The sequence below is a fragment of the Eleginops maclovinus genome, chromosome 20, assembly GCF_036324505.1.
Source record: "Eleginops maclovinus isolate JMC-PN-2008 ecotype Puerto Natales chromosome 20, JC_Emac_rtc_rv5, whole genome shotgun sequence".
Taxonomy (NCBI): Eukaryota; Metazoa; Chordata; class Actinopteri; order Perciformes; family Eleginopidae; genus Eleginops; species Eleginops maclovinus.
In genome coordinates, this window is record NC_086368.1 from 2,737,286 (window position 1) to 2,753,624 (window position 16,339).

Sequence of the window (16,339 nt, forward strand, 5' to 3'; positions counted from 1 at the left end):
AATGAAACATTGATATACTCTAACTGGAAACCAGTGGAGTCTTGTTATGCAGTCTTGCATCTCTATTCTTTATATATTTCAGACATGTCCAGTACTTAAAAGTTTGGTGGAAATATATCCAATAGTGTTTTTGGCTTAAGACAAAATTCACAATACACATTGAAAGAGATGCTGAGCTCTTCCAAGGGTTCAGGGGAAAGAAGACAGATTATAAATCCTGTATCATCCAGAGTTACAGTGTTAGTTTAAAACCCATTTCAAGTGTTTTCTAGTTGAACTGAAGTTGATGGATAACATGCTGTACAAACTCCCTCATCAAGTTTTGTTGTACGTATTGCATGTACTTCATATTACAAATGCTCTGATCAAAGTATCAGTGGTGGAATGTTACGGAGCAGATTTACTCAACAGCTGTACTCAACTGAGGTACTTCTTTACCTTAGTACGCCTACAGTATAGGCATACTTCTAGTTGAAGGTGACCTGCACTGAGGAGGAGAGACAACACCTGCAATTAGGATCTTACATCCGTCTGGCCTTTAGTACAAAAAAAAAACTGGTCCCCTCATAAACCAACCCTCTTATCCTGACCGTTACATGTCAGGCATCATCAGATCATTAAAAAGGTACACATGCTTTTCTTGTGAAGTACTTTCAACTCTTCAGGCCTCTTAAGTTAATTAAGTGACAGAATGTTAGAGGGAAAACCCCTTCAAGGCTGAATTGAACAATAAAGCCTTATTTTAAGGGGACACAAGCTACAAGTTTGGGGACCACTCCTCGTTTGCTATAGTACCATCCCGTTGTAAACATTGCTCCCTGCTGGTGGAGAGGAGTGCTGCTGAGGCTGAGCTCTGGGAGGAATCAGCCATTGACTCTTTATTTTATACTAACCACTGACCCAGAGCAGTGCTGACATCTGATTCAAAATCCAAACAGGAAGCTGAAGTCACAAGTTCACAACTGATAACAATTCAGAATTCGACATGGGGGATGTCACCCACAAAATCTGAATCAATCACTGTAGATCACATCTGTTTAAGCAGAAGTCTTATTTCTAGAAAAAAGTATACCAGACTTTTTGTAAAGATGATATAATGTCTGTAAAGCCTGAGGGTGGGTGTACAGATTCATCAAGTCCTTAAGAAAAGGAGACAGAGTCCAGCAGTTACAGCTCTCATGTTTTATACTTGTAAATACAGATGCACCCTCTTTCCTCTTGCACAACAAGGTAGAAAATACACAAAGTCCAAATTCAATAATCCATTACATAAGCATCCAACATATTACTCTAATTAAACTAAGATTTATATTCCAAAATTGATCAAGCATTTCACAAATGTGTCAAATTTCAATATGTGGAAAATATATTACTTTAAAGCTTCATAGGTTGCCCAGTAACAGTTATTTCATAGAGCTCATTAGATTCTCAATGCCATGTGATCCGCTGTAGCAGTTCACTACAGCAGCCTGTAGTAAGGCACTGACATGTGGAGCAGAACTATGAGCACCGGTCATAAGATTTACACATTTAGCCACATTTGTTATTTGAATTATTTATCATCACACAATTAAGCCAAAGCTATTCCCTGGTAGAAGACATTAACAGCAAATCTGACATTACAAAAATAAATCTACGAGAAGATTTACCCTGACACTTTATCATTGGGGAACAAGAACAGAAACCCAACATTGGTTCTAAAATAAGCCGCGGAACCAATAAATGTAGTTTAAAATACATATGAAGCTCATAAATAGTGTCTCTGCAAGTCTGTTTTGCAAAAGAGGTTCAAAAAAGAGCCTTAGTGTTATGGAGTAGTGTAAATGAAAACATTTCGATCAAACAGGAAATTAAATCAGTTATTTCCATTGTGAAGGCATGTGCAGCTGCAGCAGTTAACATACAGAGAACCTGCCTTGCTCATAACTGTGGCAAACGCTGTCACAACCAACATGAAACCCAGAATGACCCTTTCATAAAAAAAGTCAGAGGTGCAGTAGATTGTAGTGTTGTTTTTATACTTAGTGTATTCTTTTAAGGCACAAGAGAATCCCGATGGGGTAATAAAGTATATGCGTGTGTGTGTGTCAGTAGATTAGAACATTAGTGGGAATTTTGTTGGAGGCAGAGTACAGAATAGGGAAAAGAGGACATGCTCTGGTATCAGTCGTTGCTTTAACGAGAGGAGAAAAAAAAGGGCATTCACTTGACCTTCAATCAAGAGATGTCAAGTGATTGACCGTTTAGATTTACAGTACTTGGAATCCGTACTGTAGCACTTCCTCTTACAGATTACAGAATGAATTCTGACTCTTGCTCAGAACAACAGGTGTGCATTAGCTTCTCTGCCGTTCTGAACACCAAAACACATACATGGAGGACCGATTAATAAAAAAAATTAGAACATTGACTAGTGTTGGGAGATCTAGGGGGGGGGGGGATTTTGGACAACTGCCTTCCTTTTGTTTCCATTTGTGCATGTTACCATCAGAGACCAGTGTTGGGTACAAAGCTGTGGGCACAGAGCGAAGAATAAGGACCCTCAGTGATGTGGCTAAGGCCCGGGGGCCCCTTCTTCCTCCATGGTTGCTGGTGGGTTGGGATCCTTGTGGAAAGGCGTCTCCTTGTAAATGAACCAGCAGTTACCTGCCCACAGGATCAAGTTCAAAAAGCCAAATATCTGCAGGAACACAGGAAACAGATAAGTGACAACTCCTGAAGCTCCCCGTCTCATAAAACACATGACATGTAAATACTGGGGACTTTAAAGTAAAGCTTAGAATATACACCTCAGGCATTATTATTATTGTCAACAAATGTACAGAAGTATTACATTCATAGGTCCACTTAAATATTGCATTCAAAATGGAAAGTTTAACAGGAAGTTTAATTAAAAACAATTACATTACTTTAGTAAATTGTTAATTCTTCACTGCTGCAGCAATGAAAGGGAGTCAGTTGTATTTCAAACAACAGGGGGCACAGGCCCTACATCACTGATATTCAACAATAATACTCTGCCACCCTCAGAAGTATGTGGGATACTTTTTTATAAAATCGATCGACTGACTAGTTGTGGTAGGTTTGGTATTATGCGTTCATCTGTAACAAAATGCAGATGATAGAAGGTTTATAGCCGTGAACAGTCCACAGCTGGTGAGCGCTCTCCGGGTGGAGCATGTTCTCTCACAGAGTTTTACAGCTGTAGTTAAATCACAATGCAAATATGGCAAAATGCAAACACTCGATCATCAGCTATGCCTGCTTTTGAACAGATGTGCTGTATAGTCTCAGTCAGGTATGGGCGTAGCAGGGTTTTTGTGAAGCATCCTACAGGCACCATCAGAAAGGAACATCTTAGAAACAATGCCACTATGTTTGAGTGTAAAACAGTTAATGATGTCCCTTATTCTTCTTTCAATTGTGATGCTATAGATTCAACATACCAAAAGGCTGATGGGCAAATCTATACAATACATTTCAGGGGAAACAAAGTGCAATATATCTAAATACAGAAAGAAGCATCACTTTCAGGTGTAAAGCGCCATACCAAATCAATGACATGTTATTCGTTTGTTTTTTTAAATGGCTTTAACCATAAGGTTATCTTAAATGTCATATTCATAATAACTCTATTACAAAATGTGAAAGATAAGTGGCCTGTGTGTGTCTTATAGCCGAGCCATTGCGAGGGTATAAGGACAGGGGGGAGTAGGATGCTGCATGTTGACGTTTGAACTGATTGATGCTATGAGTCTTTGATAAAGCAAGATAGCCACTCATTTCCATAACATTTCTAATACATTTAATAAAGATAAGGACTTCTGACTCTGGAATATACATGGCTTTGTGCCTTTGAGGGTCAACTAATAAAGTGGTTAGTTGTTTTAGTATTTTGATGTAATGCTCAGTTTTCTTGTTTAGCACAGTGTGATGAGGACATTACAAGAAGAAATGTGAAACATGAATTTTGAAAATGATCTTTGTATATTGCAAGATCTCGCTGTGTCTAGTTTATGTCGGAAGGATGGTTATGGATCTATTGAAAAAACCATTCTCCCTTATAGGACCAATACGGCTCTTCTGAGGCCTGAGCGCTCCTAAGAATGAGGGAAGTGAGGATTTGTGCGGTTGTACTTGACCATGACTTACCACAGAGGCATTGAGGCGGCCCATGGAAGGAAAGTCCCCTGCTTTGCAGATTTCATGGCATGGATCACTCTGCACTAGGTGGTTTGGGTTAGTGGCCCATTTGACATCAGTCAGCCCTTTGCCCCAGGCTGAGGAGGACACGAGCCAGAGGAAGGCGAAGGCAGCGGTCACCACCAGGTCCTGATGGGAGTACACAGGAAACACAGAGTCAGTGTGTGAACATACAACTTGTCACACTAGCATTACGACTGTTCCCGAGAACACTTGTACATACACCGGGTATTCTCTCATTCCAAGAACAAAATCCAGGACTTTGGGTACTGCTTTCATCTGTTCCATGATGTAATTCATATTTACACAAATTACTCTGCCTACTGATGTTAAAGGGATAGTCTGGCGAAAATTGACCCTAGGGTCTTTTTCTGCATGAAAACTGATCAAGTAAGCCCTCCAGAGCTTTTTTCGTTCATCAACCAGTATTGAGCTTGCCGTGAAAAACCGGGAGCAACGCTAATAGCCAAAATGGCTTACAGTGCATTCGATCGGGGCAGTGCGCAGAACGCTTCCAAAACAGCATTTTTTATCCACTAACATTGCTCGAAATAGCACCAAACCTCTGCAGTAGCATGACTAGGGTCCCTACACATAAAACAGAGCACCAACAACGTAATTTGCAAACCCGAAGTTTATTAAAAAGAGCTGTTTTACAAGACTCACCAACTGCCCCCCATTCCAGCTCCTCTCCAAGGAAAGTCTGCACAAGTCGATTATTGAATGCACCGGAGTTCAGTTCAAGGAGGAATGTTTAGGAATGTATAATTCCAATGAAAGGAGTTGCATGTAACTTAAATCAACTCCTTTCATTTCCCTGTCAACACTCACTAGATATGAATTTCCATGGAATTATACATTCCAAAAAGGCAGCCTTACTGCTTACTGTGTTATGTCAACTCTGCTTTTATTAGTTGTTCTGATTCACTGGGAGCTGGGACAAGTTATCTCATTTTTCCTGGTTGATCATTTTGTAACTTCTATGAATTTGTACTCACTACGATGGGACCCCGGGAGGTCTGGCGGTAGACGTGTTGGAAGCCCAGGTAAAGGATCAGTGTGGCAGTGCAGTACAGGAACCCAAACACACCAACACACACAAAGAACTCTGCAGAGGAGGAGAAGTCGCCCTGCAGGAAGGCATCTTCTGATTTGCTGGCGTTACATGTCGGTATCTGGTATGGGGATTTGGGCAACCTGCAGGGGTGCGGAGAAAAGAGACCACTCAACAGCCACTCTAAGGAGTCTGGTTGTTACTCAGAGGGATTTCAGAGAAAACAAGGCCTCACCTGGGTTACTCTTCTATCCGAGGAATGCAAGTAGAGAGAATTTAAAAGGATTAGGCGAGACTTTCTTACAAAGACTGCGTGCATTTATTAAACAGAACCTTTAACTCATCTGCATGGCCATAGATGGTCTACATTTTCTTCAAATCATTAAAGTACCAGGAAAAAGAGAAGACCCTCAGGATAGAAAATATCACAGTATCCAAACGGAGAGGGGAATAATCCCATTAATCACACTGCACTTCATGATAATAGAGAACCAAACTACTACTATTCACACACCATTTTATGATTATCAGTAAGGGGAAATAATAAAAGCTTATGTACTTAGTATCACATTAATCAAACTGCACTGTGACAAAAAAATACATGTTCAAACTGTCAAAAAACGAGGAGACAGAAAGGAAGATACTTTGTCTTACGCTACGGTGATGAACAGAGATTTACCGCAGGATTTGTAAAATATAACTAATTGCAATTGTTTTGACCGATATCAGATTACGATATAGGAGTGGTTCATTATTATTCCAGGGTGGGATTTGTTTCGGACTGTACCATAAAATGTGGTAGGTTAAGTCTGAGTGATATTTGCAGGACATGATATCGACAGCGCCACAATACTTCATTCAAACTGATATTTTATTTCTCTCTCGACAGTAAGGTGGACACACCTTTAATAAGAGATAAACAGCAAAGGCTGCTGGGAGCAGTGCAGAGTTGTACAGTACCTGAAAGGGTAGGTAAATACAGGATTTACATCCTTCGGTTCAGCTCCCGCGCAATTGACTGTAAAGTGGGATGACCCAGAGTAACCTCCAGTGGTGGCAAAGGCAAAGATGGTGAAGACCTGTAGAGGAAGAGAAACACAAGGAGGAGAGGTTTTTAATAAGAAGTATTTAAAGCTATGAGGCTTTTGGTTTTACGGAAATCTTAACTGATTCTGCAGTTGTAGTTGTCATTTGATTAAATATATATGATAGATGAATAAAATCGTGTCAGGTTTCTGTTGAAATTAAATGAAAGTAAAGCCAACTGCTGACCAGCCTCCCACATTTCAGTCAATATGGTTTTCATACAATGATTCTTCCTCCTATAAGTAACAGATGTGATTTTCAACTTCTGAACAAACACCCCACTTTATCACCTCTCTTCCCCCCCCCCCTTGCAGTTGTTACATCCTTTTTCCACACAGGAAACTCCCTCCCTGCTCACAGAGCTAAAATCAAAAAGGGCTAACCCTTTAATATAAAGCTGACACACCAAACTGAGCTTCAACTAGTGTAGCTCTTACAAAAAGCCCTCATATATCGAGAGAGAAACAAGTTGTTTTGATCTTCAACTATGCTGACACAGAGCAGGCCCCAGCAGGAACCCACACCATTTCCTTTTAGCCTCAACATGGACTGACTGAGCAGAAAAACTGGGATGCCACTCCAGGGTCACCAGAGACTCAGCTGCAGTGCTGCACAGACTGCAGTCTGGAGTTGGGTTAAAAAAAACAGTATGCGATTATGCATCTGCTTCAGCCAACTTTCTCAAGGAGGTGATGACTTTTGTAGCAAGATTTAGACAAATTGGCAGCTCATCTTCACTGAAGCACGAGAGCAACACGCTGAAACATGGGTCAGGCTGAAAGATGTTGGTGGCTGTAGGATCAGACAGTGTTTTATATACAGCATTCTACTGAGCATTGGTGTGTAGACTTATGCAAACCACATTGAACATAAACATGTGTTAGCCTCACTGCCAAAGACAATCCTACTGACACTATATCCATCCCAAAAAACCTATTACACCATTGGGCAGCACCGGGGTCCTTTCTGAGCCAAGAAAATCTTGTTATGCTACTATATCTGTAAACAGAATATAAGTTTACTACAATGCTGTTGAGATCCTGACTGGTGGTGTTTCATCCTATTTTTAAAGGCAGGACACTGTGTTAAAATAGAGACATGTGTTGCAACAGAGCAGATGAGCCGCTCGTTCAGACAGTCAACACCTCAGGACACATGTAAAACTAACATGTGGGAAGGAGCGAGACAATACTTTAACGCGTTTTATTTATTTATGTATAAGGAAAATTACCTTGATGTTATATGGTCTGAAGAAGTGTCCGTTGCAGCGTTTTTGTCAAGGCCTACGGAAGTTTGTAGCCCCCTCCCCCATCTCCCTCCCGCCACACAACTCTCCTCTCCCCCTTCCCAGAACATCCTTCCTCCAATGAAAAAGCTCCTGATTAGAGCATATGATTCTTGCTTCCGTACTTTCTTTTAAGAATAATGTCCTTTGTTTAAACATATCCATATCTTCTCAAGCACATTCCCAAATCACCAGGGTCCTTTTCAGTGCTATAACTTTTGTGTAGAAAAGCACAGGGCCAGGCACTGAGTTGGACAGCCTGCATGGTGCAGCAGAAGTAAGACAGCAGTATAAACAGAAACACACACAGAGAACTGTTGTGCAGTTCTTAGTAAGCTTCAAGCCACTCTGGATTTCCAGGAATGGGTTTCATGTTTCAGGTGTCTACGGATCGCCACAACATTTCTCAGCTTACATCCCGGCCCTGTTTGACCCACCCAATCTGATGGAACCCCAAATTCCCTGTCCAGAGTCCAATGACCCAGCCTCCCACAGACTGGCTGAAGCATTCCTCACAAGTTCCCCTGATCAGGGAGTGGCAGGACCGATAAGAGATGAAAGCAGCCAATCACAAGGTTCTTACACTGGCAACTTAACATTTCAGAAAACAACCGTAACTAGTTTCTAGCACACCATGTGAACATAAAATAATAGAGACCAAACAAGAGCCAGGTTGTGATTACAAAAACAACTTGGACAGTCCCTACCTTCCATCTGACTCAACATCCATGTATACAAACCAGTCTGACATTCAGTAATGTCCTTCTAAGCATACTTCAAGAGCATTGCAGTAGAGTAAGGTAGGCAGCACTGAAATACTAAGGATGCCTCTCCCTGACAGAATTCTGTTGACTTCAACCATGAGATTGAAGCAAACTAAAAACAACTTATGGAAATTGATTAACTGCCTGGAGAACTTGGAAAAAGCAAAGTAGAAAAACTACGAACAACAATGTGTAAGACTCTGAACATTTTAAAAGAGCAAAATATCTCAATTGAAAAGTTAGAGCCAACGAATTGATGGCCACTGTTTGTTCAGCATTGACAGTAACCGCCTTATTTGGTCACTAACAATTGTTGGCACAGGGAAATGATGAACCAGAAAGTAACCAGAGAAGAATATAAACACATTCGTATGCTTATACATAATATAAATGGGAAATCTGGGTGTTGGAATCAATGGGCGCATGATTTGTGTCCTCGCTGTGTTAGTGCGGAAAGCTGGCATCAAAGAGTTTGATTGAAATCATAATCTTTCAAGTGTCAAGTTTAAGAAAGACTGTACAGTATGTGTGAAGAAATGGTTTGTATGAAGCATGTTCTCCAGCCAGCCATCTTCTCCCGCTTATCCGTCAGGGTCGCTGAGGTAACAGTTCCAGCAGAGAGCCCCAAACTTCTCTTTCCCTGGCCAGATCAACCAGCTCTGACTGGGGGATTCCAAGACGCTCCCAGGCCAGCGAAGAGATATAATCCCTCCACCTGGTCCTAGGTCTACCCCTCGGTCTCTTCCCGGCTGGACGTGCCTGGAACACCTCCCTAAGGGAGGCGCCCAGGTTGCATCCTCACTAGGGCTGAAACGATTACTCGAGTAACTCGAATAACTCGATTACTAAAATTCCTCAAGGCAAATTCTCTGCCTCGAGGCTTCATTTCCATATAACTAGCTCAATATAACGGCGGCGCTCTGTTTCTCTAGGATGATCATTAGTGGGACAACGCTGTGTTGATTTACGACACAGAGCCATTGAAAGAGACGCTCTGACGTAAAGTAGACGTAATTTGACAGTGCGAAAGTCAAAATGGCGGAATCAACAAACACCGAGCAGCGAACTGAAGAGACGGGAACGAGAAAAAGAAAAAAAATGTCAAAAGTTTGGGATCATTACACCCTTAAAAGGGAAAAAAACAGTGTGCAATGTGTCCATTGTAAATTTGAACTTGCGTACCACAATAGTACGTCTTCGATGCTTCAGCATCTGAACCGAAGGCATCCAGCCCATGCATCCAGTCCACGGAGCGGACCCGAGACAAGGTAACGCTAACGTTAGCATTACACGTAAATAATTATCATTATGTTTGCTAGTTGGGATAAAGGATAGTAAAGAGTGTACATTAATTATGGCTGTATGCAACGGCTAGTTTAGAACGTAAATCAATGGTGGCAACAGGTTATGATGTCCTTAAGTTAGCTAAGATTTGCTCAAGAAAATAACCACAGGAAATATAATTTTTTCTATTTGTTTGATTTCTTTAAACCCCAAAATTGGATTATTATTTTTATTGTTATATCATTGTTAAATGTATGCCTTAGTTTTAGGTTGTATTTACCTTTTTTAAATTGTGCAATAAAAATGTAAATTTTTCTAAAAAGGAAACCAATGAGTTGTTCATTTCTCTTTAACCCCTTTACTGTCCTGTAAAATTCTCCTAAAACGCCTTATCCGATTACTCGATTAATCGATGGAATAATCGATAGAATACTCGATTACTAAAATAATCGATAGCTGCAGCCCTAATCCTCACTAGGTGCCCGAACCACTTCAACTGGCTCCTTTCAACGTGAAGGAGCAGCGGTTCTACTCCGAGTCCCTCCCGGATGACTGAACTGCTCACCTTATCCCTAAGGGAGAAGCCAGCCACCCTGCGGAGAAATCCCATTTCGGCCGCTTGTATCCGCGATCTCGTTCTTTCAGTCATGATCCATCCTTCATGACCATAGGTGAGGGTAGGAACGAAGATGGCCCGGTAGACAGAGAGCTTTACCTTCTGGCTCAGCTCTCTTTTCGTCACAACGGTGCGGTAAAGCGACTGCAGTACCGCTCCCGCTGCTCCGATTCTCCGGCCCATCTCACGCTCCATTGTTCCCTCACTCGAGAACAAGACCCCGAGATACTTGAACTCCTTCACTTGGGGTAAGGCCTCATTCCCTACCTGGAGTGGACAGATCATCGGTTTCCTGCTGAGAACCATGGCCTCAGATTTGGAGGTGCTGATCCTCATCCCAGCCGCTTCACACTCGGCCACGAACCGATCCAGTGAGTGCTGAAGGTCACAGACCGATGAAGCCATTAGGACCACATCATCTGCAAAAAGCAGTGGTGCAATCCTTAGCCCACCGAACTGCAGACCTCCTCCCCCATGACCACGCCTCGAAATCCTGTCCATGAATATCACAACCTGAACCCATGGCTTGTGTGAGTAACTAAAGTGAACTTCTGGGAAGCTAATTACCAATTGAAAATAAACTCATAATCAACTCAAATTCAAACTTGTCCGGTGTATTGTGTTCCCTGCTACTGTCCTTCCAACTTGTGTCTACATTTCTCTACAAAGTACAAATGTAAAAAAAAATTACAAACACTTTATGCCACTTAGTCTACAAATGACTTATGACATCAACTACAGTAAACTACTAGTCTACTAAAAAGTTCAAACGTTTATTTCATTTACCAAACTAAAGTAACCAAACCAAAAGCCCGCACAAGAAAAGATGACGCTGAATAAATGCCCTAGTCAGCTAGTCCTGATGCTACTGCTAGTATATCTTATAATATAATGCTAAGAATGCCAATTTTTTTACAAGCCTATTTAAAATTAAAGCCTATTTTCCAAAAAGTATTGTTCAGCTTACCTCGATCGTTGTTATTTTGCTCGCCAAACATCGCCACCAATGTAGCTGAGGCTGCATGTGGAGTAGTTTCTATTTTTCTTTCGCCTCAAGTGCCTCGCTATGTTCGATGTTACCCCAGCGCACTTGATCACTTTCCCGCACAGGTTACACGTCGCAGTATCTAGGGGCAATTTCGTCACATGATCCCACATCTTACTGGATTCAAAGCCCCACGGCATTGTGTTTACATGACCCGTGACGCCGTAGACCAAACAAAGGAGTTAGCTACACTACCAAATATCCAATATGGCGACCACAGCAGCCCACGCTGTCCACTATGTCTAAGCCAATCACATCGCTAGCTTCCCTTGACGTCACACAGATCTCGCAAGCAGTTACGATATTTTGCGAGACTTGGTGAGTTGAGTAATGGCCGCCATATCAGAAGCCGACACGATGTTTTTCGTCTTTTCTCAGTGCAAATTTCTCGATCTATGGAAGGTTTTAGATGGTTTAGAATAAAAAGGAGAATATACGCAAGTGCTAGTTTTTTTGCCAGTCCAAGTACCGATTCCTGACGTTACAGTTTTAACCGGACTTGAACCGAAACTTTTTACAAGTCCAGTATCGGTTCGGCGTACCAGTACGCAGCACTAGTTGTCGGGTTCAGGAGTTCCTCGAAGTGCTCCTTCCACCGCATCTAACACCCTATCAGTTGAGGTCAACAGCGTTCCATCCTTACTGTACACAGTTTGGATGGTTCCCTGCTTCCCTCTCCTGAGGTGTCGGACGGTTTTCCAGAACAACTTTGGTGCCGACCGAAAGTCCTTCTCCATGGCTTCTCCGAACTTCTCCCACACCCGCTGCTTTGCTTCGGTCACAGCTGAGGCTGCTGCCCTTCGGGCCTGTTGATACCTTGCAACTGCGTCAGGAGTACCCAGGGATAACATATCCTGGAAGGCCTCCTTCTTCAGTCGGACGGCTTCCCTGTCCACCAGGAGGTTCGAGGGTTACCGACCCTTGAGGCACCTAAGACCTTGAGGCCACAGCTCCCCGCCGCAGCTTCAGCAATAGAGGCTTTGAACACCGCCCACTCAGGTTCAATGTCCCCAGCCTCCACAGGGATGCCTGAAAAGCTCAGCCGGAGGTGTGAGTTGAAGGCCTCCTGGACTTGGGATTCCTCCAGACGTTCCCAGTTCACCCGCACTACATGTTTGGGCTTACCAGGTCTGTCCATAGGTTTCCCCTGCCACTCGACCCAACTCACCACCAGATGGTGATCAGTTGACCACTACGCTCCTCTCTTCACCCGAGTGTCCAAAACAGGCCTGAGGTCCGATGATACGATAACAAAATCGATCATGGACCTTCTGCCTAGGGTGCTCTGGTACCACGTACACTTATGAGCATCCTTATGTTCGAACCTGGTGTTTGTTATGGCCAATCCATGACTAGCACAGAAGTCCAGTAACAAACCACCACTCCGGTTCAGATCGGGGTTGGCCGTTCCCCCCAATCACGCCCATCCAAGTGTCTCCATCATTGCCCACGTGTGCGATGAAGTCTCCCAGCAAGACTAAGGAGTCCCCTTCAGGAGCCCCATACAGGACTCTTTTCAGGGTCTACAAGAAGGCTGAATACTCTGAACTGCTGTTTGGTGCATTAGCACACACAACAGTCAGAGTTTTCCCCCCCATAACCCGCAGGCGTAGGAAGGCGACCCTCTCGTCCACTGGGGTAAACTCCAACAAAGCGGCACTCAACCGGGGGCTTGTGAGTATCCCCACACCCGCTTGGCGCCTCACACCTTGGGCAACTCCGGAGAAGAATAGGGTCCAACCCCTATCAAGAAGTAAGGTTCCAGAGCCAACGCTGTGCGTAGAGGTGAGCCCCACCAGATCCAACTGGTAACACTCCACCTCCTGCACAAGCTCCGACTCCTTCCCCCCCAGAGAGGTGACATTCCACGTCCCCAAAGCCAGCTTCTGCCGCCCGGGTCTGGTCCGTGGAGACCCTCTGCTTTCACTGCCACCCTTCTGGCAGCGCATCCGACCCCATCGCTGTTTCCCGTAGGTGATGGGACGGGGAAGCGGAGGTGTTGCCCACGTTGCTTATTGATGAAGCATGTTGTGTTTCTCAAAATATTGTTAAATATCAATATATTTTCTCAACATTACAAGAAACCAAAAATATAAAAGAAAAATCCCTGGCTATGATTTAAACATTGTACAGATTTACATTAAGCCTGTGTCAAAAAGCGTGGCCCTAGGCAATCCAGCCATAAATGTAAGAGTTGAACATTGCCAACAGTCATGGCACTAGAGGAATTAGCCACCGAATAAGGAAATAGCTGTCGTTATTATGATTCTGTCTTTTTTCAGTAAAATGTGAGAAAACAGTGACAAAATTGTTTTTGTTTTCTTCTTTTTAACAACCTGCAGAAGTACGAAAAAATACAGTTTGGTCTGGTGATATGTGTATTGAGATTTGAAATTGTGACTGATTGTGCAGTAATCGTTAGTGGAATCAAAAGCCAGGCAGGAGTGATAATCACAGCACAGGGGCAGATAAGATCTGCTCTACACTGTATGTTAATTACCAACAGGACCTGGAGGGACCACAAGCATACGCCTTAAATACACACAGCTCTGCCTGCTGTTTACAGGGCACTATGAGTATTAACTGTCACATACCAAACTGTTCCTTTTTTTAGTATAAGGTGCATTCAAAGGGATCTCTATGAGGTCTATCAAATAGACTCACAGGGCAGAAATATTTAGAGCATGCTTCACCGAGCAGCAGATTATTGAAACAATTAAACAGTGACTTTAATTAAATGTATTATGGCAACAGGTGCCACAAATGTACTAAGTTAGTTGAAAGCAATAGTATTAAGTTAAACCTATTGTTTTTTGATTAAACTTTACATTATTGCTTTCAAATAACTTAATACCGTTATGTGTTATCTGTTTACCTAATACATTTATTTAAGTCAACGTTTTAGTTTTTGTTGAGTGTACATCATAGCCATTTGATTCTCAACCTATGGTATTCCTCACAATAAACACAGAGCTGGTCCACAAGAACACTAACTCACTAACTCAGACTTCTGATTTCTATCTGCCAACCTAACAGATTCCTTACCCTTGATTTGTATACAACAACATGACATGGCATCCATAACACTGGCAGGAGCTGATTAGCTGTCTGTCATTATGCAGCCCGACTATTCCAACACTGAAGTCACAATATCTGGGATTTCTCTGCAATGTTTTCAGATTCAAGTGAAAGTCCACCGCTATAAATAATCACCACTATAGAAAGAGTGTAAGGGAATGCTGCATCCTCATAAGTGTAACATTGGGAAATCTGTAGATCTACATGAACTGTAAATCTTCAAGCTTCTTCATGACTTCACTCAGTAAACAGGTCAAAGGCCAAGACTCCAACGTAACATTAAAAAAGCAGAGGCAGAGGAACATGCAGCAGTTATTTGCCGTTATTTTTTAGGCCTTTATAGTTTAGACTATGTACTGGAATATATTGCTAAAACAATAAAAGGTCTGGTAACATATAATTAGAGCAAGAACTAATAGGGAATATCAACATCACGAGGCTCAAATGAGAGAAATGCTGAGTAGATAGTGAGACGGAAGGCACATAGAGATAACGTATAACTGGAGTAAATTTGGTTTGGTATCTAATTTAAAGTAACGTTATGTATTTTTGTACTTTACTTACCCATTCTAGGACACGTATAAACCCAAGAGGTTCTTTCAATGGTCCCAGGTCCAGAGTAAACCCTGACGTCAATTTCTGGGGATAACAAACGATATGTGTAAAAAGACGCAGAATGACATTTATACTTGTTAAAATATAGTTAGCCGGGTGTAAACAAACTACCGTTAATATTAGACTCCAAACAACTAGTCGTCGTTACCTGTTTGTCACCTTGTGGCTAATTGGCCCAGCCCTTGTTAGCCTAACCCTGCTAGCAAAATGCTAAAGCTAACTTGTGTCAGCATGTGTAACGTTACCCAGCTTACTGACCTACCTGAACAGTGTCCATGAATACCAGCAACAAGTGGGAGGCTTGTATTTTACTCCTTAAGTTGTCGGTTTTGTTGCAAAGCTAAGCTCAAGTTATTACGTTTGCATTCGAACGGTAGCAAGCGATACAACGGCTACTAACTGTCAGCAGGAGGCAGAGGAACAGGCAGCAACTGATATGGCTAGTGTCAAACTCAACAGTCAAACTCTGTTCAACTGACCCGCATTCAAACCAACCAAAATAAAACATGCACTACTTCCGGTTATTACTTTTCAAAATAAAGAACCTAACTATAATGGCCTATTTGCATCTACATACATTAACATGTTTTGTATGGTTGGCCTTTATCCAACACGTAATAATATTTCTGGAATAAACAATAGAACAGTTGGCCCTTCCTTCATATCAGACTTATTTTAACACTTACAGCCTAAAGCAGAGAAGACGCTGCATATCCGTAAACGTGAAAGGCAGTGGCGGCTGGTGAAAAAAAATCTTGGTGGGGCTAGTGTGCCAACAGATTTCCCTGCCTAATCTAGCATAAGCATTCAAATGAACAGTCGGAAAATGACTACAGTTCCACAATAATAATTTAATTTCACAGTTTCCAGCTTCACAGAAAAAGTAACAATTTACAGCTATATTAGACTTTATGCTATCAAATACTATACAATACAATCAAGGGATAAATTAACAGCAAGGGTATGATTTCAGCTGAATCTATACAAATCAACAGTGAGTGAGTGAATGAGTGAGTGTGGGTTGAGAAGAGAGAATGAAACAGAACTTTCCTATTAAAATGTAACATATACAAAGAATTTAGAACCAAGTTATTTTCAAAATTTTTTACATAAACAGATTATTTTAATACCCTCTCAAGGAAAAATGCATTTACTTGGAGAAAACAGCATCAGTGCCATACAGTTGTCATTGCATGTCACAGCCTGAGAGAAACAACAAAGCATTCTCCACAACTATATTACAATTACATACTATAATATTATTACATATTGCCCATTGAATGTAAAATAAACATAAAAGACACTCTCT

The 16,339-nt window shown here is 42.0% G+C and overlaps 1 protein-coding gene across 1 annotated transcript; it reads right to left on the bottom strand.

The window, feature by feature from the left end:
- Window positions 1-1,167: 1,167 nt before the first annotated feature.
- sypl2a (synaptophysin-like 2a) lies at window positions 1,168-15,512 on the bottom strand. The gene is made up of 6 exons (XM_063911126.1): window positions 15,293-15,512; window positions 14,980-15,054; window positions 6,218-6,336; window positions 5,202-5,400; window positions 4,153-4,332; window positions 1,168-2,680 (listed from the first exon to the last, which is right to left on the bottom strand). Exons 1-6 carry the CDS (start codon window positions 15,305-15,307, stop codon window positions 2,555-2,557), a joined length of 714 nt encoding a protein of 237 aa, XP_063767196.1. The 5' UTR covers window positions 15,308-15,512; the 3' UTR covers window positions 1,168-2,554.
- Between the last annotated feature and the right edge of the window lie 827 nt (window positions 15,513-16,339).

What these genes read in the sequence shown, in the direction of transcription:
- sypl2a (XM_063911126.1), bottom strand. An exon ending in TTATACGTGTCCTAGAATGG is followed by an intron (nt 6,337 to 14,979) that starts GTAAGTAAAGTA and finishes CTTCCTCTACAG; the next exon opens with GTCTTCACCATCTTTGCCTT. An exon ending in GTATTTACCTACCCTTTCAG is followed by an intron (nt 5,401 to 6,217) that starts GTACTGTACAAC and finishes GCACCCCTGCAG; the next exon opens with GTTGCCCAAATCCCCATACC.